Source organism: Equus przewalskii, chromosome 5 (genome assembly GCF_037783145.1).
Source record: "Equus przewalskii isolate Varuska chromosome 5, EquPr2, whole genome shotgun sequence".
Lineage (NCBI taxonomy): Eukaryota > Metazoa > Chordata > Mammalia > Perissodactyla > Equidae > Equus > Equus przewalskii.
This window is the reverse complement of record NC_091835.1, coordinates 15,093,320-15,120,311: the sequence shown is the minus strand read 5'-3', so window position 1 is coordinate 15,120,311 and position 26,992 is coordinate 15,093,320. Positions and strand designations below refer to the sequence as shown.

General features: G+C 39.0%; 1 protein-coding gene across 14 annotated transcripts in view; it reads right to left on the bottom strand.

The window, feature by feature from the left end:
• RHBDD1 (rhomboid domain containing 1) overlaps window positions 1-26,992 on the bottom strand; it is a 150,896-nt gene that overhangs the window by 74,320 nt on the left and 49,584 nt on the right. For 10 of the 14 annotated variants that reach the window (XR_011539813.1, XR_011539811.1, XM_070618485.1 and 7 more), the window contains 2 exons: window positions 22,559-23,066; window positions 21,187-21,319 (listed from right to left, as the gene is read on the bottom strand). Coding sequence is in view for 11 of the 14 variants with exons in the window: in XM_070618485.1 (XP_070474586.1) it covers window positions 21,187-21,319; window positions 22,559-22,991 (566 nt within the window). In the remaining 3 variants the exon portion in view is untranslated. Of the gene's footprint in view, window positions 1-21,186; window positions 21,320-22,558; window positions 23,067-24,597; window positions 24,698-26,992 lie in introns of all 14 variants that reach the window. The other 4 variants (XR_011539812.1, XM_070618478.1, XM_070618479.1 and 1 more) reach the window with 1 other exon arrangement.

Genomic DNA, 26,992 nt, shown 5'->3' with positions numbered 1-26,992 from the left:
CCACGATTACGCTACATAAGATTTTAACTTCCACCTTGATAGCAGACACTTCCTTGCTGGCTTTGATGAAGGAAGCTGCCATATTGTGAGCTGCCCTAAGGAAAGATTCAAGTGGCAAGGAACTGAGAATGGCCTTTGGCTGAAGGCTGACCATGAAGCTCTTAGTCCAATAACCCACAAGGAAATGAGTTCTTTCAAAAACCACGTAAGCTTGGAAGCAGATCCTTTCCCAGTCAAGCCTTCAGATGAGACTTCAGTGCTCACTGACACCTTTGCTGCAGTCTTGCAAGAAAGCATGAAGCCATAGACAAGCCATGCCCAGTCTTCTGACCCACAAATACCATAATAGATTTGTGTTATTTTAAACCAATATGTTTGATACAATTTGTTACACCACAATAGATAACTAATACAGAAGCTAACACAGAAAAAAAAAAATAGAGCCAGGGGACAGAGACAGAATTCTGATGACATTCCTTGAACCCCTGAATCCTACCACATCTGAAGTCTCCAAAACTCTGAAATGCACCACTGGAAATTTTAACTATGTAAGCCAATAGAGGTTCTTTTCTTTGATCAAGTTAGTTTGAGCTGGGTTTCTTTAAATTGTAAGCAAAAGAATCTCAACCAAAGAATGCAAAGATGACAGAGGCAATGTAGAACCAACTGATCTTAAAGTCTCAAAGAAAATTCTGCTATACGCTATTTCAGTTCCAGGGTGGGTGAAGACTCCAGGTGGAATGGAGGACCTGAGGATGCTAACAAGAATGAAAAAGAACGTCACCACACTGAAGAAATATTAACCCAGATGGTCAAGTCACTAAATTCCAAGAACCTACATCCTTGTATTAGATACAGCTCCAATCTTCATGTGTGGGAGATGATAAAAATAATATTCCAAGAATTTAAAGAGAAAATATATATAAAAGTGTTCCTTACAATGCTTGGCACATTGTAGGTGTTAAACAAAATGTAAGTCAAAATTCAGACATCTCACTTCTTTTTAACTGAGACACACTATTTTTAAGTTTTCATTTAGTATCTCTCCTAAGAATCTCTTTGAAATCCACAGATACTTTATTCAGTACGTTGTTAGCAAATATTTCCAAGGGGATTGCAGGACTTCTGTAGTTCTGAGAGACTTTGATATGCCCTGACTGGCATGATCTTCATCAGTCATTCCTCTTGTACCCACAGAAGACAACTCAGGGGCACTGAAGTGGTGGTAGCTCTTCTAACAACCCAGACACTGATTTTGGGACTTTCCCAACAAACCCATAAGACAGACATTATTATAGGTCCCATTTTACAATTAGGAAACTAAGACTTAGAGAAGTAAAACCAAGGTTCAGAGTTATAAAGCAGAAGAGAGCTGGAAGAAAGCAGGGATGGCACTCAATAACTGTGTGTTGAAAGGAGAATTTAGTAATGACCCTGTCCCCGGTACTCCCTGACTGATGGATACACCTTCTGCCTGCCTTTGCTCAGCCTCCGGGAATCTGGGAAAGTATAAGTAGGATGTACAATCTGCAATGAGGAACACGAGAACAAGACTCCGAAAGTATGACTAGGAGCCATATAATTGTTCATCTAATACAAGGCTAGCAACATAATGGATCACCTTTGGACCCACAAAACACTTCCAAAAAATGAAAATCTACTCTGATTTCTAATTTGCATTCCTCAACAAACTTCTTCAAAACACATGTGCCTTCTTTAAATCTACTAAAAGATTTCCCAAGTGATTTTAATCTCATTTACTATTTTCTCACATCTTTTGCTGCCCGTTTCCCATTCAAGCTTATTTTTACTGTTGATGCTGCACTGAATCTTAAGAAAACTCAACTAAAACTAACATGCAAAAATCTATGAAATCTAGATCAAAATGGGACCTCATGCCGTAACTAAAGATGAAGGCCTCTGGGGAGGATCTTAGAATAATATAGAGCACATGAAGAACTCCTTTCTTTTGAGTTGGGCAGTCCACCTCCACCCAGATGGGAAATCACAGCTCTGATGAGTCTTTTCAGATTAAACACGCAGCAGATCAAGTCCCGCAGCATCTGAAATACCACTACAAACAATGCGTGTTAAACAGTGTATAATCAGTACGCTCAAGACACTTGATGGCAATCACACGCAGTGTACTCAGGAAGACACTGGAGTGGAATTTATGAATTTTAAATGAACGTCTACTATCTCTTAGAGCAAATCTTTAAAGTTACTGCAACAACGCAAAAAGCTTTAAACCTAATGTTCCAAGACAGGTGTTTCCAACCCTCCTGTGTCTGTCTAACTACATCCCTCTCCAATCACTGTGGCTGTGGCTTCAGCCATTTCCCAATCCCTATAAATACACCTTAAATCTTTTGCCATGAAGATCATTTAATTCCTAACTCTGCAATTGTCAGATTAGAGATCTGACAACTCTAGAACATGACTAATACCACTATTATAGTGTAAAACATCTGATTGAGGAAAACAAAACTAAATAATGGTCATAATAATGAGGATGAGGAAGAAAATTTTTCTGCCTTCAGAAAAGCCACAATTCTTTATTGGCAAGAGGAAGAACGGTGCACAGTACTGTGTGTTCCATTCAGCTTTTTCACATAAACGAGGTTTCCTTTGTCACTCCTTAAAAAAAAACGAAACTGGGGACAGGAAGATCAGGGGAAAAATGAGAGTCACGAAAATGAGTCAATGAGAAATGTGGCTGAGGCTCGTAATAATCCATGATTCTTACTTTTTCATTCCCCGTTACACTCGAGTTAGGGAAGGGACTTTTAATATTCTGCAATGCTGCTCACCAACTCACTGGCTGGATGGGTAAGCTCTGAGGACTCTATACTTATTCTAAGTGGCCTATCTTCCATGTCTACTCTATCCTCATTTTTCATTCGGCAGCACAGAGGAGGGAAGAAAAGAGAAAGCGGCTACCATGAGTCACCACCAAGTTAGATAAACCAGACAAGGCTCCCTATTAGAAACCTATTTCACCATAAGTACACATGTAGTATCTGAAATGACTTTAAGGTGATTCTCTAATAGGAAAATGCAAGCAAACAAACAAACAATATGTTAGTAACAGTGAATTTCCATCAACATTACATTGGTTATCAGTAAAAAGATGGATCAGATAGTGTTCATTTTTAATTCATAGGCTCTACTTATATATTCAGTACAAAAGAGCATTGCAAGTTTATAAAGTCATTTTTCTGCCGCCTGCATAGTACTGAATTATTTAAAACTCATTTGAAAAACACACACACACCTGACAGTTTTTAAAATACTGTTTGACAACAGCATTTTCAACATCTATAAAAATACGTGCTAGAAAAGCAGATTCTGTACACACTGTCTTTCATTAGCAAGTCCTAAAGTATTTTTACCCACTGGTGCATCACACTTCACAAAATCACTTGAGAAAAATAGGAGGAAATATGACCCTTTGTTCAGAGTTCAAATTACTTGGTATATATCATACGGTGAATTTACACTACCCTCAAAGTAAAATTAACTGGTTCATCAAAACCTGGACAATGTCAGGTACCCTGCGAGATCCTCCCTCAAAAGTTACAGGATTACAGGGGCCAGCCTGGTGGAATAGTGGTTAAATTCACAAGCTCCCCTTCAGTGGCCTGGAGTTCACGGGTTTGGCTCCAGGTGTGGACCTACACACATCACTCATCAAGCCATGCTGTGGTGGTGTCCCACATACAGAAAATAGAGGAAGACTGGCATGGATGTTGGCTAGAGACAATCTTCCTTAGGCAAAAAGAGGAAGATTAGCAACAGATGTGAGCTCAGGGCCAATCTTCCTCACCAAAAAAAAAAAAAAAAAAAAACTTACAGGATTAGAAATCCTCGATAAACTGACACTATAATTGAGTGTTCTCTAGGTAAGAACTCATCAAATAAACTCTACAACTTTTGATGCAATAGTGATGCAGCAGTTGGAATACATCAGAGAAACTGAAAAGACTTTTTAAAAATTATATATTAAATATTGTTTGGATCATGAAATCTCCATAATGTTTAAAAAAGAAAATTTGGTTTTAATAATATTAGTCCAAAGCTTGAATAAAAACAAAAATGGTGATCTCTTAAAACAGAAAAAGGTACCCCCCGCCCCCCCAAAATTCACATCCTCCTAGAAGTTGATCTAAGTTCCTCCATATCTATGTTCACATCCTTTTCCACACCTACTGTTTCAAGTTTTCCTTCTAATTTTCTTAATTATACCTGCCACAGGCTTGGCTACTTGATTTATCTTTTCAAAGATGTGGCTCTTCAGTGATCAATTCTATCACTTTTTTCCTTTTTAGTTTATTAAATTTTGCTTTTATCAGTATCAATTCCATCTTCCTCCAATCTTATACTTATTCGTTCCTTTTCTAGCTTTTCAAATTGACGGCTTAAGTTATTCACTCTTTAAACTTGCTATATTACAAAAAGCATTTAAGAGTTTGCCATAGCCCACAGGTTTTGATATGAGGTGTTCTCACTGTTCATTTCTAAAGTCTTTTTTTTTAAATTTCCTCTTAATCAGGGAGTGATTTAAATTTCCAAGTGATTATGATTATTGGGATTGTGTTTTCCTTTGGCTGATATTTAGTTTTTTAAGTCTTTATTATTCCCTTGTGATCAGAGAACGTGGCCTGTAAAATCTCTGTATTTTTAGCCTCGTCCATAGCCCCTGTCTATCTCGTGGAGGGATGTGTGGTCTCTGTGCGGGATCAGGCAGGGCCCTCGGGGGCCACACACTGCACGGCACTGAGGGGCATTGCCACCTTTCTAGCCCAATCGTTTAGACACCTTTTCAAGTCTTCTGAGTGCTCAGTTTTCCCTTTTCTCCTTTGAACCCCAGACTTTGCCTTCTGGTTCTCTACTCAGATTTTGGGTCTGACTAGGCATCTGGTCAATAACTCAGCTATTTACACTTGCATTTTATATTTGGTTGGGTCAGCCACCCCAAACTCCAGCTTTATTCAACAAACACACATTTACTGAGCAACTACGACATGCCACCCATTGTTTCAGACACTGAGGACAGACAGCTGATATCCCTGCCCTCCCAGAACTTGGAAGAGACAAGTTACAATTTGTGATATGAAAATATGCAACTATACATTTATATTTTAATAACTTCTCTAATGTATATAACACATGCTCACTATAGAGAATTTGGCCAAAAAAAAAAAAAAAAAAAAGATGAAGAAGAAAAAAGATCGGGGCCAGCCTGGTGGTATAGTGGCTGGGTTTGCATGCTCTCCTTCGTTGGCCTGGGTATCACAGGTTCGGATCCTGGGAGTACCTATACATTGTTCATCAGACCACACTGTGGCAGCATTCCACACGCAAGGTAGAGGAAGGTTGGCACAGGTGTTAGCTCTGTGACAATCTTCCTCAGGCGAAAAGAGGCGGATTGGCAACAGAAGTTAGCTCAAGGCCTATCTTCGTCACCAAAAAGAAAAAAACAAGGAAATAATTCCATAACCTTACCGTTAACCAAGAATACTATTTTTATGTGCTTCTCTCTAGACCTTTTTGTGACTATTGTTAAAAAAATTGAAATCACATTATTTATAATACTTTGTATTCTACTTTCTACCCTTAGCTTAAGGATTTTCCAATTCCATTAACATAATCTCTGAAAATACTATTTTAATATCTGTATAATTTTCTATTACATCATGATTTACTAAATCATGCAATTATCAACTACATCCACTTAAGTGGTTTCCAACTTTCCAACACTTCATGACAGCAAATATACTTATGTCAATCGTTTTCTGTATTTCTGGTTATTTATAATTTGGGCAGGTTCTTGGAAAGGTACTTATTAAATTAAAGGGTATAAATTTTTACAGCTCTTGATCCATACGATCAAATTACTTTTAAGAAAGTTTGTACCCATGTACAGTTCCATTAGAAGTTCATGTAAACTCCTATCTCAACAGTGATAATTTTTTAATCATGTTAGTGTAATGAGTAAAACAGCTTATTATTTTAATTTTCCTTTGTTTGGTTAACAATGAATTCTCATGTTATACACTTATTAGCCACTGATTTTCTTTTTGTAAATTGTCTATTCATAAGACTTTTCCAATTTGCCTGTATTTTTCTTGCAGTTAGTATTATTCATCACAAAGAACTGACCCTCTTTTTCCTAATTTATTCCTTTTTTGCCTTTTGTTTTGATTTATAATGTATTTGGATCTGGAAAAAAGAAGTGTTGCTTTTGCCTTCATTTGAGATAGTGTTCATTGTTTTTACGCTTAGAAATTTCCTCCCAACTCAAGCACTAAAAAACTTCCATCACATATTCTTAGATATTTTTCAGATGTTTCTTAAATCTTCTAAGCATAATCTATACGAAATTTTTTTTGGATTATAGTGAGGTAAAGCTCTACCTTTAGTTTCTTCCAAGTAGTTAAAAAATTCTTCAAGTACTATTTGCTAAATAATCCTTATTTTCCCCACTGATTTTTGATGTTACCTTTATTATGTTTGTGGCCTATTTTGTCCTAAGATGTAGAAAAAAAAAGTGTGTCTGAGAATCAAGGAACTATGGTGATATAAATAATAGAAGAGACATATACTGCTAGAAATAAAACTTGTTATTTATTTGACCTGTGTGTTATAAATGACTACAAAATTAAAACGCTCTTCTCTTGAATTCAGAGGGGAACAATGTCCAGTTAAAGAGAGATAAATTAGAATCAAATTATTTTCTCTCTCATATACGCTAATGAGAAGCCAACTTTAAATGGAAGGAACATTCACACAGGCTGCAGCCTGTTCTCAGCTGGTTATCACAGAATAATTGATGTACTAATGATTTCAGTTCAGAGCACCGACTGTCTTCATTTTGCATAATTTGAACCAAACCTGAATGTAAATGGCAAACAGTCCTCTTGCCTATTTAACTCCCATGACTTTTAACTAAAAATCACTTAATATTGCAGAAGAGGAAGAGGAAAATTAGCAAATATAAAAAACTTTCTATTTAAAAACATTCCTCCTTATATTGAAATGGGAAGAATTAAGCAAATACATCAGAAATCTCCAGAGATGTGATTTATCATCTTATTAGTTGAGAGTGAATATTTAATTATATAACATTTATCCAATAGTGTCTCCTGAAAAAAAAATTCCAAGCAGGCCAAAGTCTATATTCTAAATACTCTAAAGGGAAATAAATGTGCTGCACAGGGTTCATTATTGTTTTAATGAAAAAATATTAGTAAAAAAAAAAATCACATCAAAATAATTGCTACATTTGGTAATTAAGTTTTCAGATTACAAAAAACACCCTTTTTCTATAAAACACTTTACACAGGTCTCTTCAGTTTAATAAGATGCATTTATTGGTATCACCTTTTAACCTAGGACATACTACTTTTCTTCAACTTTTAAACAACTTTATCTTTTTAAAATAGCTTCCAGTCACCCTTACCTGAGACATGCATACAGTAAACCCAAGTCTTGCACCTGTCATCAAATCACCAGAATTGATCATTAACAAGTCTAGTTAGTTAAGTACAGATTGGGTAGGTGCTATTATCCACACACCCAAAATTACATCACAGCAGGATGGCCAATTAGTTTCAACCTGGGTAGTGAACCTTATTCCAAACAACTCTGTGTTCAACTGGAAAAACAGCTGCTTCCTTATTTCTACCTACTGCTCTTCCCTGTTATTCTGAGCCAGCCAATAGCGTAACATAGGACCCAAACAAACGTCTGACTAATTTACAGACAGCAGGCATCCTCCATGCTGGTGCGCTCTGGTTGGGACGGAAATTTCTCAAATCCACCTCTGTGAATGATGTGTACATTTTAATATTGAACCACAACAGGACTGTCCAGTTACATAAGGCAATATGTGTTCATGTACCTAAATTAAAACTTGCTTAGAAATCATGCTAGTGGCTAAATACTGCTTCTGAATCACATGAGGACAAAGGAAATGAAGTTAATGCTTACATACATAGACATTTAGGAAAGATTATTTTTTAACTCTTCAGTAAAACTAAAAACAACTGCCACAGCCAAGAGGAGCTACAACAGACTGAATTTTGTCCCCACCCAAATTCATATGTGAAGCCCCAACTCTCAATGTGATGGTATTTGGAGATGGGGTCTTTGGGAGAGAATTAGGTTTAGATGAGGTCATGAGGGTGGGGCCCTCCTGGTGGCATTAGTGCCTTTAGAAGAGACATCAGAGAATAAGCTTGTCTCCCTGTCTTCTCTCTCTCTACTATGTGAAGAGATATGAGAGGGTAGCTGTCCACAGCCAGAAAGTGCATTCTCACCAGAAAATGACCGTGCCAGCACCTTGATCTTGGACTCCCAGCCTCTAGAACTGTGAGAAAATAAATTCCTGTTGTTTAAGCCACACAGTTTATGATAAGTTGTTATGGCAGCCCAAGCTGACTGAGACAGGAGTCTAAGCAGATATAAAGACTAAACGTTACATGGTATCTGGATGAGATTTCTGGAACAGAAAAAGGACATTAGGTAAAAACTAGGGAAATCTGCATAAAGTATGGACTTCAGTTAATAATAATGTGTCAACATTGGCTCATTAATTGTAACAAATGCACCATACTAATGTTAAGATGTCAAAATTGGGTGAAACTGGGCATGAGTTATATGGGAGCTTTCCATACACCATAATTTTTCTGCAAATCTAAAACCATTCTAAAAACTAAAATTTATTTACAATACACAAATAAATAAAATCTATCTTTGAACTCCCCTTAAAACCACCCATCATATCATTTCTTTATTTTTAGTGTAAAAAGACTTCCTGTTCTTAGCTATGGTTTAGAATAAATCCTTGTCCATTAACATCAGCAAAAGAGAAATTCTCCATAAGCACTGTCAAGGTTACTATTTATAGAACCCAAATTGTACTGTATACAGGAGTCTCTTAGTATATGTAATCTAATAAGAAGAGCAACTTGGTCTTTAACACAACCACTCCTTAATATGGAACAATTACAGCTCCTTGAAAATATGCAGAGGACACAAACTGACAAATCACAGACAAGGAAATACAACTTACTAAAAAGGCAATGAAAAGTAGTCCCATTTTACTAATAGCAGAATTGTCAATAACAGCAATGGAATAATTTTTGCTACATATCAAATTTACAAAACACAAGAGAATATTCAGGCTGGCCAGGAAGTGGGGAAGCACGCACTTTCATATGCTGTTGGTAGACAAACCAGAACAAACTTACTGAAGGCAAGTTGGTAACATGTATGAAGAGCCATGAAAATAGTTTATACCCTTAACCCATGATTCTATTTCTTTGAATCTACTCCAACAACATATTCTGACCTGGGAGCCAAGACTTGCAAATAATGCTCTTATAGACATCCTCACTTGACGGATTAGGTAGTAAAATTAGTATGTAAAATTAGTGAATGAAAAAATAAATTAAGGAACCACAACAGGAATCATGCGGTCATTAAAACTAAGTCTTTTGAAGAACTGTGCTAATAACAAGTTAAATGAAAAAGTAGAAAATACTATTGTATATGAGGGTAGGGGTATGTGATAGCAGAATGCTAATAGTTTTCTCTGGGTAGGAGACTATGGGTAATTTGTTTTCTTTATCATCCATTTATATATTTTCAAGTTTTCAACAATGGATATGTTCTTTCAATTAGGAGCTGAGAAATTAGGTTACACTTTCATTTAGCTACTGCTTTCTTTACAGTTTAATTATTTATGTAATTGAACCATTTTTAAAAAGAAATTGTTATACTAAATCTCTTAGAAAAGAATGAGGAAAACTCGGGAGTCGGATAAAATGGTCTTTTCTGTCGTCAATGTGCCTCCTATTTAGCTCTCGGTTCTTCCTACAGTGGTCAGGGATGGGCCTAATCTCTTTGTCCAGCTGTCCAAGACAGGGCTGGGTCTTTTCTCTTTCCACAAGCTTGAACTCGAGAGCCAGAGAGATGATTTATACACACCCTGTCCCCAAAGAGTCCCGATTCCAGTGGAAGGGAAAGTTTCCTGCCTCAAAATTTCTCCTTCTCATCTCATGAAATCTAACTCAAGGAGAATCATTGTTCTGGTTAAGTATTGCTCTCATCTTGAGTTCTGTTCAACTGTAAACCCTCCTGGGAGACAGACAAATTAACTAACTCTTTTATACGACTCATGTAACTTTCCTTTATGGGAGCCTGTAAAGAGGGGAGGGAGGAAATGTGTAAGTGATCATCCGAGAAACGCAAAATAAAAGTTTTCCCTACTTCACAAAATCTGCTCAGGACAGTCCTGGAATGTTGATTCAAACTGAACTCTTTAACAGGCTGCAAAAACCTGTTTTCATGAAATAAAACCGAGGGTGAGTATCAATTCTATATACATTTGTCATCTAAATTATTTGAAAAACGCAATGGTTCCAGTAGACACAAAGACAAAAGATAAGCTGTGCAATATAAACAGAAAACCAATGCTTCAGAAAATGCTCACCTTGGAAAATACATCAATTCTTGTATACACACACACATACACATACATACACACAAACGCACATCAAACAACTTTGTAATATCACGTTATACCTACTAAAAATGTTTTTTTTTAAATAATGAAACCTAATGCAGGCCAATTTATGCTAAAGCTGACAAAAACGACATAATAAATTGGCGCAACTTCTTGAAAAACAACTTAACCCATCCTTGAAAAACATGAATCCCAGACAGCAGCCCTCTCTCCTCTCAATGAGCCCCCACAACAGCGCCCCAACCCCGAAAAGGCTGCAGTTCCTCCCTGGTTCTCATCTATCAGGCCATTTTTGCTGAAGGAGCTTACTCTCCCAATCACGGGGAATTTGGGTACCTTTGGATTTACATATTTGTCACTTGCCTGTTTCTACAAACCCCCAATGTATATATGTTAACCCTATATCCATTTGGGTTTCGTTTTATTTTCTACTAAGCTGTTGGAAATACTTCTATGTTTAAAAAGTTTAGAAAGGAATGTTATACTTTCATTTGGGAAACACTTCACTTTCTCCTTTGCTCTAGATAACCCCTTCTTCTTGAATTTTCAAAGGATTTTATTAACCATAACTGAACGCCTCTTATTAGCATTTCTGGTTGAGGTGAGATCTAAATCTGTTAGCACACGTCTCCTTATACAGACAGCTGTCTTGAGAGATGGCACAGTCATTAGTAAGCCTTATGAACAAATATTCTGGAATGCTAATGGTGACCCACTAAACTGATTTCAGGACCTTTCTAATGGTTAGAACCCACAGTTGAAAACCATGGCTTTGAAGCCCTGTTACCTGATGGGTGATGTTATGACTCACAGTGCCACAGCGTCTCAGCACAGAGCCATCCCCAAGCCTCTAGCCTTTGCTCTCTTCTGCTTTCACTCCACTCTCTCTCACACTCCCCAAACACTGTTCTTTGTCCTCTTTCCTTTTCCTTCTACTTTTTCCCTTTTCTTTCCATTCAACTCATTGCTGCCATTACAGCTTCTGCAGAACGAATGTCCCCAAATGTACTGGCATAAGACAACAAGCATTTTCTTAGACTCACAGATTCTGTTGAGTCAGGAATTCAGAAAGAGCACAGGGTGGGGGTGGCCCGTCTCTGCCCCACAATGTCAAGGCCGGGCTGACACATGGTTGTATCTAAAGGCCATTCACTCACACGCCACGTCCTCAGAGCACGGTGAATCAAGGAAGCTGGACTTCTTACATGGGCTCCAAGGGCAAGTGTTTCAGCTCACAAGGCAAGAAACTGCTTGCCTCAGAGGTCATGTGGCACTTCTGCTGCTGTCTACTGATTACAGCAAGTCATAAACCCACGCAATTCAGGGGTAGGTGAATTGGACCCCTCTTCCTGATTAAGTGGCAAACTTCTAAAAGAACATGAGGGACAGGAGATGGTGTGACATTCATCTTCCAAACTGTTATTCCCCAACCTCACTCTTAATTCCCAAGGCAAAGATCCAACAGTCTACTCTGTAGCTAGACCCATATAGGTGACAACTGACACTTCAAACACAATGTGTCCAAGCTGATCCCACAGTCCTTTTCTTTTATGTTCCCTATCTCAGTACGACTGGGGAAGAAAGTTTGTGTTGCATTTAACACAAACATGCCAGACACAACTTATCACAAAATGTAAGTAGATGCAAGGAGAGAACTCACAGTAGCTTGGGAGTTTCATGCAGCCTAAGGATTTCTGTCCCATATGGAACAGAGGCAGATTTTATAGTCAATTTCTATAAGGAGAGAGACATGTAGCCATTCTCCTCTGGACAAAGAGTTGACACTTCATATTGATGGTTTTAATTAGCAATTTCAGGGGTTAGACATATTTTCGCATACTCTACTGCTTCCCTCCCTCTCCCATCTCTGACTCGTGAAGCTCCCTTAGAAAAAGTTCTACTTGTTCAGGTTCCACATCCCCAACTCTCCTTTCACACAAGCTTAGAAACCTTCAAGTGGCTAAAGAGGTAGCATGAGAGTTTAGAACAGCGATTCTCAAAGTGTGCTCCATGGACCACTGAAGGTCCCAGAGGCCCGTCCAGAGGTTCACGAGGTCAAAATTATTTTCATAACAACATTAGGTCATTATTTGCCCTTTTTTCTGTGTTGACATCTGCACTAACATTGTAAACGCAATGGTGGGGACAACTGCTGACGCCTTAGCATGAATCAAATAAATCAAGGCAGCGACAGAAACAATACCAATAGTCACAGTATTCTTCACAGACAAAATAAAAAGAAGAAATATCCTTGATAAAGCAGTAAAATTCTTAATTCTTGAAATATCAATATTAGTACACATCTTTTTAATATGCTATGTGCCAAAATGGGAAATATGCATAAAGCACTTCAGCTGTATATCAAAGTAAGATGCTTGTCTCCAGGAAAAGCATTCGTGTGGTTCTTTGAGCGGTGAGATGAATGCTGTTTTCGTGGATAATCCCCTCATGTTTACTTGAAAGAAAAACTGACAGACTACGGTTAAATAAATAAAAAATGGAACACATTTTCTCAAAAATGAACAAAATGAGCCTTCAAAAAAAACAACTCATGATATTTATTGTCAATGACAAGATCTGAGCTTTTAAGGGAAAATGAGAATTTTGGAAAACTACTATCAGCCACAGTGAGCTTGACAGCTTCCCAATACTTCAAGACTTTTCTGATATTTGTGGTGATATTAATAAATGTGATATTTTGATATTGTATAATTAAATTTGTCAGTATTTACAAGGTCTGCATAATCAGTGAACCAATATTTCCAAATAACCAATATAGGATATCAGAAAATCACATATGGGTAAAAAATCCATTCAAAGTTTAAGACAGATCAATGGATTTTAACAGAGTACAGAAGGATCCATTGATATGGTTTCAGATTCCACATTGGAACTAACCTTTAAGAAACTACCACTTGCTGAGTTTTGGTGTAGTACAAAGAACATCCACAATTATCTGAAAAGGATATTAAAAAACTCCCTTCTACCATTTCCAAGTACACTTCTGTGTGAGACCAAATTTCCTTTCAACCAAAAGGATATTCTCTCCCAAACTGCCTTTCAACCAAAACGATATTATCTCAACAGATTAACTAGAGAAGTAAATCTGGGAGTCAGTTGGTTTTTTTCTATTCTCAGCTATCAAAGAGTTTTGCAAAAGCTGGTGTCTCAGCCCAAATAGTTAGGCAGAGAATTCAATCTCCTTCTGCCTTTTTGTTCTATTTAGTCCCTCAATGGATTGGAGGATGCCCATCCACAACAAGGAGGGCAATCTTCTTTACTCAGGTCACCAAGTCAAAGGATAATCTCTTCTGGAAATATCCTCACAGACATATCCAGAAAAAATGTTTAACCAGATATCTGGGCATCTCATGGCTCAATCAAGCTGACACACAGAATTAACCACCATGCTGATATTCTTTAACTTATGAAAGCTCGTTCAACCATAAATATTTACTAAGTACCGACTATGTGTCAGGCTGATGATTAAGATACAAAGATGAGGGGCCAGCACGGTGGCCGAGTGGTTAAGTTCACGAGCTAAGCTTTGGCGTCCCAGGGTTTCGCTGGTTAGGATCCTGGGCGCAGACATGGCACCGTTCATCAGGCCATGCTGAGGCGGTGTCCCACATGCCACAACTAGAAGGACCCACAACTAAAAATATACAACTATGTACCAGGGGGCTTTGGGGAGAAAAAGGAAAAATAAAATCTTAAAAAAAAAAAAAAAGAAGGATACAAAGATGACTAAGAAACAGTCCCTAGTCTCAAGAAGCTCCTAGCCTAGAGTGGGAGTCAAAAAAACACATAAACTATGATGGAGAAAGTGCTTCTGGTAGAGAAATCTACAATAACTATGGGAGCAAAGGCAATAAAGTAATTAACTCTGCCTGGAGGAATTAGGGGAAGAAAGACAGAACAGATATTATTTGGTTAGGGTTTTGAATGATAACCAAGATTTCACAAGGAGAAAAGAATAAAGGGCATGCTACCAGGGAGAGGGACGGGAGATGCCATCCCAAAGGCCCTGACACACACGGTTGGTATTTTGAGTTTGCGTTTTCACCATCTCCTACCCATCTTTGATGGTGCGGCAGGCGGAATAATGACCCCTCAAAAGGTATCCACATCTATGGGGCTGGCCCCGTGGCCGAGTGGTTAAGTTCGCGCGCTCTGCTGCAGACAGCCCAGTGTTTCGTTGGTTCGAATCCTGTGCGCGGACATGGTACTGCTCATCAAACCACGCTGAGGCAGCGTCCCACATGCCACAACTAGAAGGACCCACAACAAAAAATATACAACTATGTACCGGGGGGCTTTGTGGAGAAAAAGAAAAAAAATAAAATATTAAAAAAAAAAAAAAAGGTATCCACATCCTAATCTCTGGAACCGGTTTACCTTATATGGCGAGGACTTTACAAGTGTGGTTAAGTTCAGGATCTTGAGATGGGGCAATCATCCTGGATTACCAAGGTAAATCCTAACTGTAATCACTAGTGTCCTGATAAGAAGGAGGCAGAGGAAGATCTGACACAGACAGGAGAAGGCAATGTGACCTCGGAGACCCTGGGGTGATGCGGCCACAAGCCAAGGAATATTGGCAGCCACCAAAAGGTGGAAGAGGTAAGCAATGGATTTCCCCCCAGAGCCTCCAGAAGGAGCCCACTCCTGTTAACAGCTTGATTTCAACTCAGTGATACAGATTTTGGACATTTAGCTTAAAATTGTGAAAGAAAAGATTTGTGTTGTTTTAAGTCACCAAGTTTATGGTAATTTGTTACAGCAGCAATGAGAAACTAATAGATGCTCTCTGCTATCTGCCTCTAGTATCATTTCCTAACACTCAAGGAGGACTCTGGAATAAGCTCAGTCTTCATCTCTACCCTACCTCCTACAATCATCCTGGGCAATTTCACTGCCCATGCAGATAATCCATCCAACTCCTAAACCTCACAACCTCTTAACTCCTTGACTCCAGTGACCTTCGCTTCCGCCATTCCTCAGTCTCATATCACCACAGACATGCTCTGGACCATGTCACCAGTAAAACAAATCCTGTCCTCTGACCACCAATTCCTATTCTCATGGCTCTCTCAGTTTTCAAACTTGACAGAATCTTCTCTCTCTTAATCCCTCCATTTGCCCACCATCTCTAGGCCTCTTTGTTTCATTTCTTTCCCTTCCCTATAGTCATTATCGGGACAACCCTCTCAACAGAAGCTACAGGTGAATTTGACGAGAAACTCATGAAACATCAGGCCCCTCACCTGTCAGAGGTACTTTAGAGTCACGGGAGGGGTCCCAGCAACATGTTCACATGGTTATATGTTTTTGTAAAGTTTGTGAAAGTGAGCTATCTTAACTTTATTGGTTAAAACTATCTCTTTTCATTCCAACTTCCTCTCTGTCATACTTCCTCCTGTAGCAGGCGGCACTGGAGTGGCCAAAGACATTTTTGGGATTCAACTAAAGGGAAGCTGAGTTGAAGACACATTTAGTTTGGGCCCAGTAGGGTATTTATATGGCTCACGGTCATTTCAGTGCATAGTCAAGTCACTACTAGTGGCAGTCAAGTCACTACTAGACACTGCAGTATACAAATGGCTTCCAGAAATACTCTTAATACCCACTATGCAACCTGAACCAGGACTGTAACAGGAGGCACAAGAGTAGCACTCTCAAGCGTCCTAAGGCTTAGACAGTATAGTCATCGCGCTGGAGTCAGAACCAAGTGCCTGCAAAATTCTTCTAATGACCAAGCATGTAAAACTGTAAGTAGAGGATTCAGTTCTCATTGATACATAGTGAAAACAGAAAGTAAACAGAAGTTCTCCCGTCAAGAATATACTCAATAGTGCAATGTATGCAATTATAAATACACAATCTGCTTTCCTTTTTTTTGAGAATCCTGCAAAATAAACTTTTATCAGAATTCTTATGTTTATAGCTTTCAAACAAAAATATTCTTAAATCATAGCAAAAGCTATAAACAGAGTAATGAACAGGTTCTTGGATTTCTGGTAATCCAATTAATGAAAGGGAGTGAATCACAGAGTGAATTATAAGAACATTAGAAAAGTAGTTAAATTTCCTGCTGATTCAGCACAAAGGATTGATATCAGTGAAGAAAACATAAATCTCACACTATGCCACTAAAGATCATTGACGACAATCAAATCAACTCAAAGAACATTTGATATCAGTCACCACACAAGAAAACTTGAAAAGCCCTGAAATTTTACAGCTTTTTATGCAAAGACACTTTGATAGAGGTTTTCCCAAATCAGACAACAATTCTAAAAATGTACCCAATATGTTGTGAAAGAAGCTCTTTTAAACTTTCAATAATAAAAAATTAATTTTGATGCACCATGCTGTTCTCTCTACAAAAATGCTATTGCTGAATTATTGTAATATGAAGAAGAGATCACAAAGAATGCAGCAAAACCTGTGTGGAAAAATATAGAAGCGTACCACGGAGTTCATATAATATGTTATTTTTATGGATTTTATAATGTTTATAGTATTTGTCAGCTCTTAAAAATGTGTAAATTGTTGTACTTTCTTTTCTCATTTAAAATTTCTACTTTTGTTTCCCTTTTTTTTTCCTTAAAAAGGACCCTCAAAACTGAATAAGCTTCAAGTCCACAAAACTAAGATCTGCCCTTGACAAGACACTCATCTTCCTCAATTCCCAACCTCCACCCTGGATTAACCCCATCTAATACATGTAGAAGGAACCACAGAATCAGAAAACCATCCTTCACAATGCCCCTGGAAATCACCAATGCAGACAAGGACCACCATCGATATTTACTAATCCCTTATAAGGTGAATGGTTATTGGAAACAAGCTATCTGCATGACGTCCAAATACTACGCCATAGATTGCTCGCCAAATGCAAAGGAACAGATGTACCCTTACAGTAGAGACTACCTTAGTCAAGTAATTAAACTTAGAATTTCTAAGGGAGGGACAGTCTGGCATTATGTCCTTCCTGATGTGATGCAATGCGGAGCGTACAGCATCTATGAAGTATTCTTGCCAAAAAAACTAGTTTAATCTGAATGTAATTAAGCCTTTAGACCTCACTTCCAGTTTACAGAAATGCAGAGTCAAGAGGGACAAGTTAAATAACCCTATAAGGAAACAAGCAGAGAAATCGAGAACATGGGACAGTCTACATAACAAGAGTCTCTTCACAGTTTTTCCATGACATTTATTTTTCACTGTCGCGGAAAGATAAAAAGGTAGAAGGACTGCCTTAGAGTAAAAGGAAACAAAGAAATATAATGATCAAATGCACTGTGTGAACCTTGACTGTATCCTGGTCCTCTCTCATCCCTCCTCCCCAAAATACCAGTTACAAAAGACATTTGGAAAACTGAGGAAATCTTAACATGGACCAATTACTAGACAACACTGGGGATTTACTGTTAATTTTCTCTGTATGACAGCAGTAATGTGGTTATGTAAAAGAATATCTGTATTTCTAGGAGATGCACACTGAAGCTTTTAGGGGTAAAGTTATCATGAAGTTTGAACTTACTTTCAAATGATTCAGCAACGTTTCTTTACGTTTGAAAATTTTTACAATTAAAAAATTGGTAAAAGTGAAAAATACACTAAATCTATTTTTCTCTCATTTAGTCAATCTCATCAAGAAGTTTTTAGTAAGGTCAAAGTAATTACTCTCCTCAGACATTAGTAATAAAGCAGCATGCAAAGCTGAGGGGCTAACGTTCTCAGAACCGCTGTATTGCACTCAAGAATCTCCTAGGACCCAAGTGCCGTTGTCGTCTGCTTAATTTGTGTTCAAGAGTAGCTCACAGGAATTTTTAGACTGCTGTCATTCAGGATGAAAAAGTCAAGTAGGAACAAGGGGCAGGAGATAGAGAGAACTCAAGCAAACAAAATTAAATAAAAGCTGATTTATTTTATTCATTTTAGGAAGAAAAAGAAATCACACGTTCAGGACATTATACACTTCCAATGATTTATCTCATAATAAAAATAATGAGCTAAGTACTTGATCGTTTATAAAGCATCTTCACATGGATTACATTTTGAGTCCTTAACATTGACATGAAACAGAGAAGGTAAGTAATATTCCCATTTTACGGATAAGGAAAATGAGGCTCAGAGAGGCTGTGTGATTTGCCTGAGGGCCTACAGGTAGCATGAGCCCAGGTCACTTTCCCACGTGACCACTGTCCTCTAGCGTGGTCATCGAGTGGCTGTCTTACTCTGGGTAACGTTCATTTCTCTGAGCTTCAGTTTTGGGACTAAATAGCCTCAGGCTCATATGAGAATCTGCAGAGGTTCATAATTCAGGGTAGAAAAACACTTGACATCAGATCCCCCTTCCTTCCATGAAGAGAAGAGCCCAGTCTATGAGGAGGTGGCCTCCCGAAGTAGCCTGCGCACATCCTTCCTGTGCCACCTTAGGTGCAGGGACACTTCTTCAAATCCAATCACCTTCCAGGGTCCCAGGACATGCAGGGAAATGACAAACCCATGCAAGGCAAAGCAATCACTGAAACAAAGTGCACACGAGTACCGTGCAAAGTAAAAGGAGCAGCAAATAAGTGTGATTACTTTACTCTGCGGGTCAAGTCCACACCCCTCACAATGCCTAACGGCTGGCTGTTTGGAGTGGCTTCCCTCCATAAAACTCCGTAACTAGGGGAAATTGCTAATTCCATGGCTTTCATAAAACACAGAGGTCCACCAAATGTTTGCTTGGCAGACATTTTTTTCTCCCAAAGGGCAGCTCATTAAGTCTGACAATAAAGCAGGCTTTGTTCTAAAGATTTACAGTGTTTTCCCAATGAAAATTCTAATTGACAACCACCAGGAGAATAACAATGCAGAGCAAAGAGAGCTCCGGTTTCTCCCATTCTTCCAAGATCCATCTCAAAGAGGCACTCACTTCTTAGGTTTCCTGGACCAGTGTTTCACTGGGTCTTTATTTGGACACATGCATAAGTAGATGGTTGGATATTAGAAGTTTATCATTCAAAGCACTCAAATCTTAAAAACCAAGAGATTTATTCTTTCAAAGATAAGAAACTTTATTTAATTTGTAGGTCCCTCCAGGCAGAATAAGTATATTACATAAAAATGCAACCATGCCTTTGCCATGTAAAGGGGGGCACCCTACAAAAAATAAAATGCTTGATGAAAGTCTTCAGAAGTAGTTGCATGAGAATATTAAAGGCACTGCTATTCAATGGACTCATTATAGGATAAAAGTTCAAGTACCAGAGGGAGTGATTTTCATATGAATGTTGGGTGTTGCCAGCACACACAAGCGTCCCTCATCTACACAGAGGACCAAGTCAGGGAGCTGTGAGTGACAAGGTATAGAGAGGGCTGTTCAGATAAGGGACAGACATTACTGGACCCTTTTTCAAAGAAAACTTTGAAGATTTTGTTAGGCTTTCTTCGTGGAACTGTCACAAGATAACAATACATTTGCAAATGAGTGGTGTTCAGTGGCCACATGAGTGCCTTTTAGAGACCAGCTGGCAATGGCTGCCCATGATGGGAAATTAGCATCAAAGAAGGCCTCAAGGTTACTGGGTTGACATACAGCCCAAGGAGAATATTCGCAAATGAAGTACGACACCCAACACAGTCACCCAAACCAAAAGTGAAATAAAAACTCCTGTCTGAAAAGAACAGCAGCAAAAAAAATCCTCCTTACTTCTTCCTGAATCTTCCTGAATATCCTTCTTCTCCAAACGGTGTCCAGGTCCCCACAGTAAAAATAACAAATCATGTGCTTCCAGTTGCATTATAAGATTATGAGAAGTGAAGCTGGCAGAAGTGGGAAGATAACACAACTCACCTTCCTTTTTCTAAACAGAAAACAGAGAAAGGAACCAAAGTAGGAAAGCACAGCAGCCCAGGCAGGAGCACCAGACCAAGAGTCAGGAGGCCCAAATCCTTACTAGTCTAGCATCTATCACGAGAGCTATTTTGGTCAGTCCCCTAACCTCCTGAATTGTTGTCCTCATCTGTAAAGGAAAGGAGTTATCTAGATAAGTGGTTCTCACACTGTGTTCCTTGGGGCCCTAGGGTTCTGTGGGGGTGCCTCTAAGGCAACCACAGTGAAATGGAGCTAAGGCGAAAGGAATGGGGTCCCATGCTTCCTCTCAACCCAAAACAGTTCAGACTCAATCCACTTTGTATATCGAGGTTGTGAGTAAAGAGTTTTTGTTTAAAGAGTTCTACTACCAAGATAATTCACGGCTAAATTTAAAGCCTTGGACCAATATACCTTGTGATTTTTTATCTTAATAATTAAGCGGTTTCCATGTGCCTCTTTGGATTGTTGTTATCAGAATTAATTAATTGATAAGCTGGTTAATATTGATCCTCAAATCTGTATGTCAGGTTCTCTTATTTCTACTTGAAAGGTGAGGAACTGAAACTCAGATAAGACAAGTACATCAAAATCACACAAATATGTAGCTGACAGGATTCAAACTCAGGAACATCTGACACTAAAACCATTAAGCTCGGTTCTGTGCTTATAGTTAAAGAATAAACTTCACTGTAAAAAACAATTGGCTACCTCGTTATTATTGCAATCTTTCTCCACGGAACATCAGGTTCTTCATTTGTATTCCCTGAGAGTAAACACTTACCCTGGCGAGATGAAATGAATAGCCACAAGTTCTGCCCAACAAGCAAATTTGTTGGGTACAGGAAAGCCCAAAACGTTGACAAAGCCTCCAGGGCAATAATGGTTGTTAAGAACTTTCAAAGCAAACAAAACTCCTAGAAGAGAATAAAGAGCGTACAAATGTCAACAACCCAAATGTGGAGATAATCAACATTTGCAAAGAAAACTAATTGAAAGTGAAAATGATTCTTTGACCACATCCAAGTTTTTGCTTTGAAACATACTCTATTCCTTACAACAAGTCAACCCAGCATTCGGTACAAAAACAATGTTCAAGCCAAACATTCCTTTGATGTTTCTTAACACAGAAGTTCAAACTGACTTTTATGCTATTAAATATATAACATATAACATGGGAATAAAACACCAGCAATGGTAGTAAATGCCACTGAATTGGACACTTCAGAATTGTTAATTTTATGCTATATGGTTTTTAACTCAATAAAATAAATACCAGTACTGTGTATTTTTCTACCCTCTATGGAAATACATGTTGAAGACAGGGCATATTTCCTTTCTTCTCCCATGATCATATGTATGAGGATGCATTTTACAGGGATGACAGGGAAAGTTGAGGAAAGGGTTAGATTTCCTTCTATTTCAGGACTATTTCCCTCATCCTCTTCACATTCTAATTTTTCAAACACCTAGTTTAAGTCCTGATGGCAATTTCAGTCCTATGAGACATATGTAAAAAAGAACTAGTGATGGGGAACAGTGAGAGACAATGCAACACGTGGTTAAAGTTATATAGACTGGGCACAAGGCCCAGCTCGACCACTTACTCGATGTGTAACCTTCAGTAAGTTGCCTTACCTCTTTGAGTCTTAGCTTCCTCATCATCTACAAAATCAAGACAATGTCCCCTCCCTACGGACCTGTTATATGAATTAAATAGCATGAGCTATGTAGAATGATGATCACAGCTCCTAAAACATGGTGAGCATGCCACAGGAGGGTGTGGTGCATTTATTTTAATGAAGTTATTGACAGGCATACTCATCTTGTTAGAGAATTCCCCATCACAAATACACCTGTGGGTCTCTCTGCAGCCCTACCATGATGGAGCTTGTGCATCTTTCCCAGTACTACATCTCCTACAAAACTACCTTTGAGCAGACCCTAGTCTAAACTGTCCAAGGGTGAATGATGCTCCATAATGTGGAACAGCAAAATTTACGTCCCCCCTGTACTCCAATCGGCCTCCTCTCCAAAATCCAAGCCCCAGCAGCCCTTAACCACTCAGAATTCGGTTCCCTCACCAACTAGGGACCCATTCTTCATAAGATGACAGTGGCTACACCTCCATTACTGTCTTCAGCATGCCGCCTTACCTGAGAAACCTACAGCACAGTTCCTTCTGAAGTCAGGTTCATCCATAAATTCTGCAAGAGCAAATTCCAAGAACAGGTACACCACCCCAGTGAGTAGGGAGAATGTGATGATGATGTAGGCAAACCATTTACTTCCTAGTCTTCTTTCCAGATTTATTCCTTTCCATAGCATGGATGCCATATTGAAATACAAATGCCAGTCGTCTGCATGGTGGAACGGGGAGAGCAGTAAGCGCTGCCAGTCTTTTTGCTGGTAACACTTCTCCACGCTAAGGCAGGAGTTATACAGCGACTTCAGAGGATTCAAGAAGAGCCAGATGTTGAGAGCCAAAGTTGCTAGGGTGACAGGTGGAATATTGTTGATCCCAACATGGAAGATTTGAGAAAGGAGCAGAATAAGCCCAGTATTAATTCCTCTTGATCTCCGCTGCATGGTTAGATATCAACCCAGTGAGAGGAAAACGTGGTCAGGTTTTAGGAATCTAGGGAGGTTTACAGACTGCTGAACCTAAAACATAAAATAAAATGCACATGAAACTCCAGCAATTAAGATTAAATTAACACAGTGATAAGACACACTCACTTAAAGATGAGTTTACATTATGTATATCCCACCTCCTCTAACAGAAACACTTATTTTCAGTGTCTTTTAAGATCCAGGACACGGGCTGACATCCTTCCTTAATTTTACATTCTAAAACAGAAATTTTATTCCAAATCCCAATGAACCAGTTAATGGATGGGTATGCTTTCTCTGACAAATATGCCATGAAAATATGACTCGTCTTCCTTATAAACAAACTTGTAACCTAATAAAAAACTTACAAAGATAGTGTGCAAATATGTAATAATGATTTCTACTCAGACTACTGGTCAGGATTCTCTATCCCCTTCATTTTTTTAAAGAAATATTTGATTTTGATATATTAAATAGTCTGCTTCAAAGTTTTTAAACATCAACAAGCAAGTTTTAAAATGCAAGTATATATTATCTTCTCTTCCACGTTGCCAGATATCAAATGCTGGAATGCTTTACTTTAACAAAAACTTCAGCTTTTATAAGATATCTACTATGTGCCAAATCCTGGATTGAAACGCAGTCTGTGTTTAAGGAGCTCACTTTCTAGTAAGAAGTAAACCAACAACTGCCACACAATATTCTAAATGCAGTGACAGAGGCACACAATTCAGCCTCAGGGGGTAATATGACTATGATCTTAAAGGGTGAAATTGGAGTTAGAGACAAAGAAGAGTTCCAGGTTCAGCAGTCTGCTTCTCCACGCCCTGAGGCTCAGCTGGCCCTGTGGCTTGCTTTGGCTGAAAAATGCAGAGGAAGGCACGCTATAGGAGTTTTGAATCTAGGCCTCAAGATGATTTGCAGTCTTTTGCTCTCTCTTAAAACCTTCCCAAGCAACCATGTGCACAAGTCCTGGCCAGCCTACCGGATGAAAGACACATGCTCCAGTCATACTGATGGTCCTGGCCACTGGCTGGCTAATGCCCCAGAAGCAAAGCTGTCTAACTCACCAGCAGCTCACAGATGCATGAGTGAGTCCAGCTGAGCCCAGCCTAATTTGTTGACCCAAGAACAGTGAGCTAAATAAATGATACTTTACTTCACCAAGTTTTGGAGTGTTTTGTTACGCAGCAATTGCTAACCAATACAGAAAGCATGTGCTTTGGTGAGGGACTGGTTTATGCTCATGGGAAGGTGCTAGTAAAGAAAGAGAGGGAGAAAAAGCCAGAGAGTAAAGATGCAAGATATAAACAAAAAGAATGACGTCCTTAGAGGGAAGAGCCTTTCCATCATAACGTGAAGGAAGAAGAAAAATGTCAGGTGCAGATATGGATAAGCAGGCAGATTGGGGGACAGGACGCTGAAAAAGTGTACATCTAGTGGTTCTGTCTCCTCTGTGGTGCTGTCATGGCTCCCATCCAAACAGGTAACTCACTCTGATACCCTAAACCTTCTCATTCAGACAGCACATTTGAAAGTACGTGGGCTTTGGAGTAAAAAAGGGCAGAATTTTCCTACTTACCAGTCCTGTGATCTAGGCAAATTACTTAAACTGTCTGAAATTCAACTTCTTCACTTTAAATTAGGAATAATACCTCCTTCCCAGGATTACTGTAACATGTCTGAAATAAAGGAGATGCTGAATAAATGGTAGCTACTTTTTTCATAACTATTAGGTAATCTCACTTATCTGAAAAATCCTTCGCAAATGGTAGCATCTTAATAGGGCTCAAAGGTACTCCTCATCCTCCCATATGGATTCTGATCAACATCACACCCAGAAGAAAGGGTCAAGAAAGAATTATACATACATATATGGGTGTCTGTATATATTTCCTCACTATTAGCACAAACAAGTTTCTATATTGCCGTGGGCTTATTATTGCAGCTCTGTAGCATTCTCAGAAACTAGAGAATTTAATGAAATTTCAACTGAAAAGCTCCCAAGTAATTTTGGAAAAATGGTCTCTCTTTTTCACATTGCCGTTCAAGTCAGTTTTCAATTCTCCAACTACTATGACTTTCTTGCAATTCTCTTAAATAATCATGTATAGCAAACATGATTGCCTATAATAGGAGCAAAAGAATAATCAGTTTACATGAAATCACAAACTAAACCCTTCAGTATCAGTACAGTGTCCTAGGACGCCAGGCCATGCACAGCAGAAAATCAAAACTAACTACGCCTTTGCTTAAGAAAACGTTCCCCCTCGATTGGAATCATTAGTGATGAAGAGTATAAACAAAAGGATAGCGGAATTTCCCCAGTCTAAGTTCACACTGTGTACCCTGGCTCATATTGCACTTCCTTGACTTCTGTCCAAACCCAAAGGTCCCTTTCCATTTGCCTGCCTGCTCTCACCTCTCAGCTCTCTCTCCCACTGCTGACTGCTCTGCTTCGCTGGGACACGGTGCTGTCCTGTGGCTTCACCCCCTCCTTCAATCTCCTTTCCTCTGCTTTTCACTTTTCATCTATCCTTACGCTCTTTTTCACTTACTCATGGAATTCCACCCTCACGGTCTCCATAATTCTTCTCATCAGGATGATTCCCAAATTTATGTTGTTCAGCCTTGATTTCTCAGTAGCCTTCAGGGACATAATCTTATAGGAAGAACAGAGTCTGCCTGACCTCTTGGCTTCTGAAGACTGAATTGTCCCTCATCTCACAGACTGACTATTCAGCCATTCCTTCTTTCACTTGTTTATTTAACAAATATCAAGTGCCAAATGCATGCCAGTCCCTGTGCCAGGCTTTAGAGATAAATCAAAGAACAAAACACTTACAATCCCAGCCCCTAAATGGCTCATTTCTATTTATTGATGGAAATAATAATATTGGCTACAGAAAGTCAAAAGATGAATAAAATGACGTGGCTCAAATTCTCAACAAATGTATACTTAATGCGAAGGCAGATATAACCATGGCCAACGTGAGAAGTGCAGAATCTCTGTTGTTCTTCACTTTTGCAAACAAAGGCCACTGGTGCACAGATGTAGGTAGAACATAAGTTTTGAGTCTTAAGTAGCAAAGACAAATGGGCACTATTTCATACCAACTCTAGCCCAGTTTCCTTCCTACTAAGTTATCAAGTCAGCCACTCAAGGTGAGGGATGCAGTCTGTAGCAATGTAACTTAAAAAATCCACCTGGTCCATGTGAACATCAGCTTTGTAATTTGACCTTGTGGGCCAGGCAGGCACAGCGCTAGGAACACCAAAGAGAACACAATAAGCAAGCAGTGACTATAAGATGAATATTGTTTTGTCCTGCCCACCAAATACACAGAAACTTTTAGACTGCTGAGCTGTAAGAGAGACCACAGAAGTATGATCAATTATGGCTACTTCTCCATGAACTGAAAATCAGTATAACATGTTTGGTTTTGGAAGTGATTTATTTACTCTAACTTGTAACCAGACTAGAAAGCAGTTATCACAGCTCAAAGAAGAACAGGCTAGTCCCTGCACTCCTCCGCCTCATAAACACATCCTACCCCCACTCAGCATGCCCCACACTGAACGCTGGACTGTCCCTTCTAGTTCTGCTCCTCCTCTTATGTTCCCCCTCTCAGGACACGGAATCTCCAGCTACCCAGCTGTTCAAGTCAGAGATGCAGAAAACGTCCTTGACACGTCCTTCACCCTTGTCACCCCACTAGACCAAAATCCCACCCATCAGGTTTTGTTAATTCTTTTTCCAGTTTGTTATCAGTCTTCTTCTTTCTAGCTCTAGGGCCACTACTCTGGCCTCAGCCACCATCATAACTTACCTTGATTACAACAAACTCCCTAACTGGATTCTCTCTTCTCCTCTTATACCCACCAACCACTGTCCACCGCTGCTTAGGTTAATCTTTATAAAAGTGAAGTTGGATTCCCTTGCAGTAAGCCTTCAATGGCTTATCATTACAGCTGGA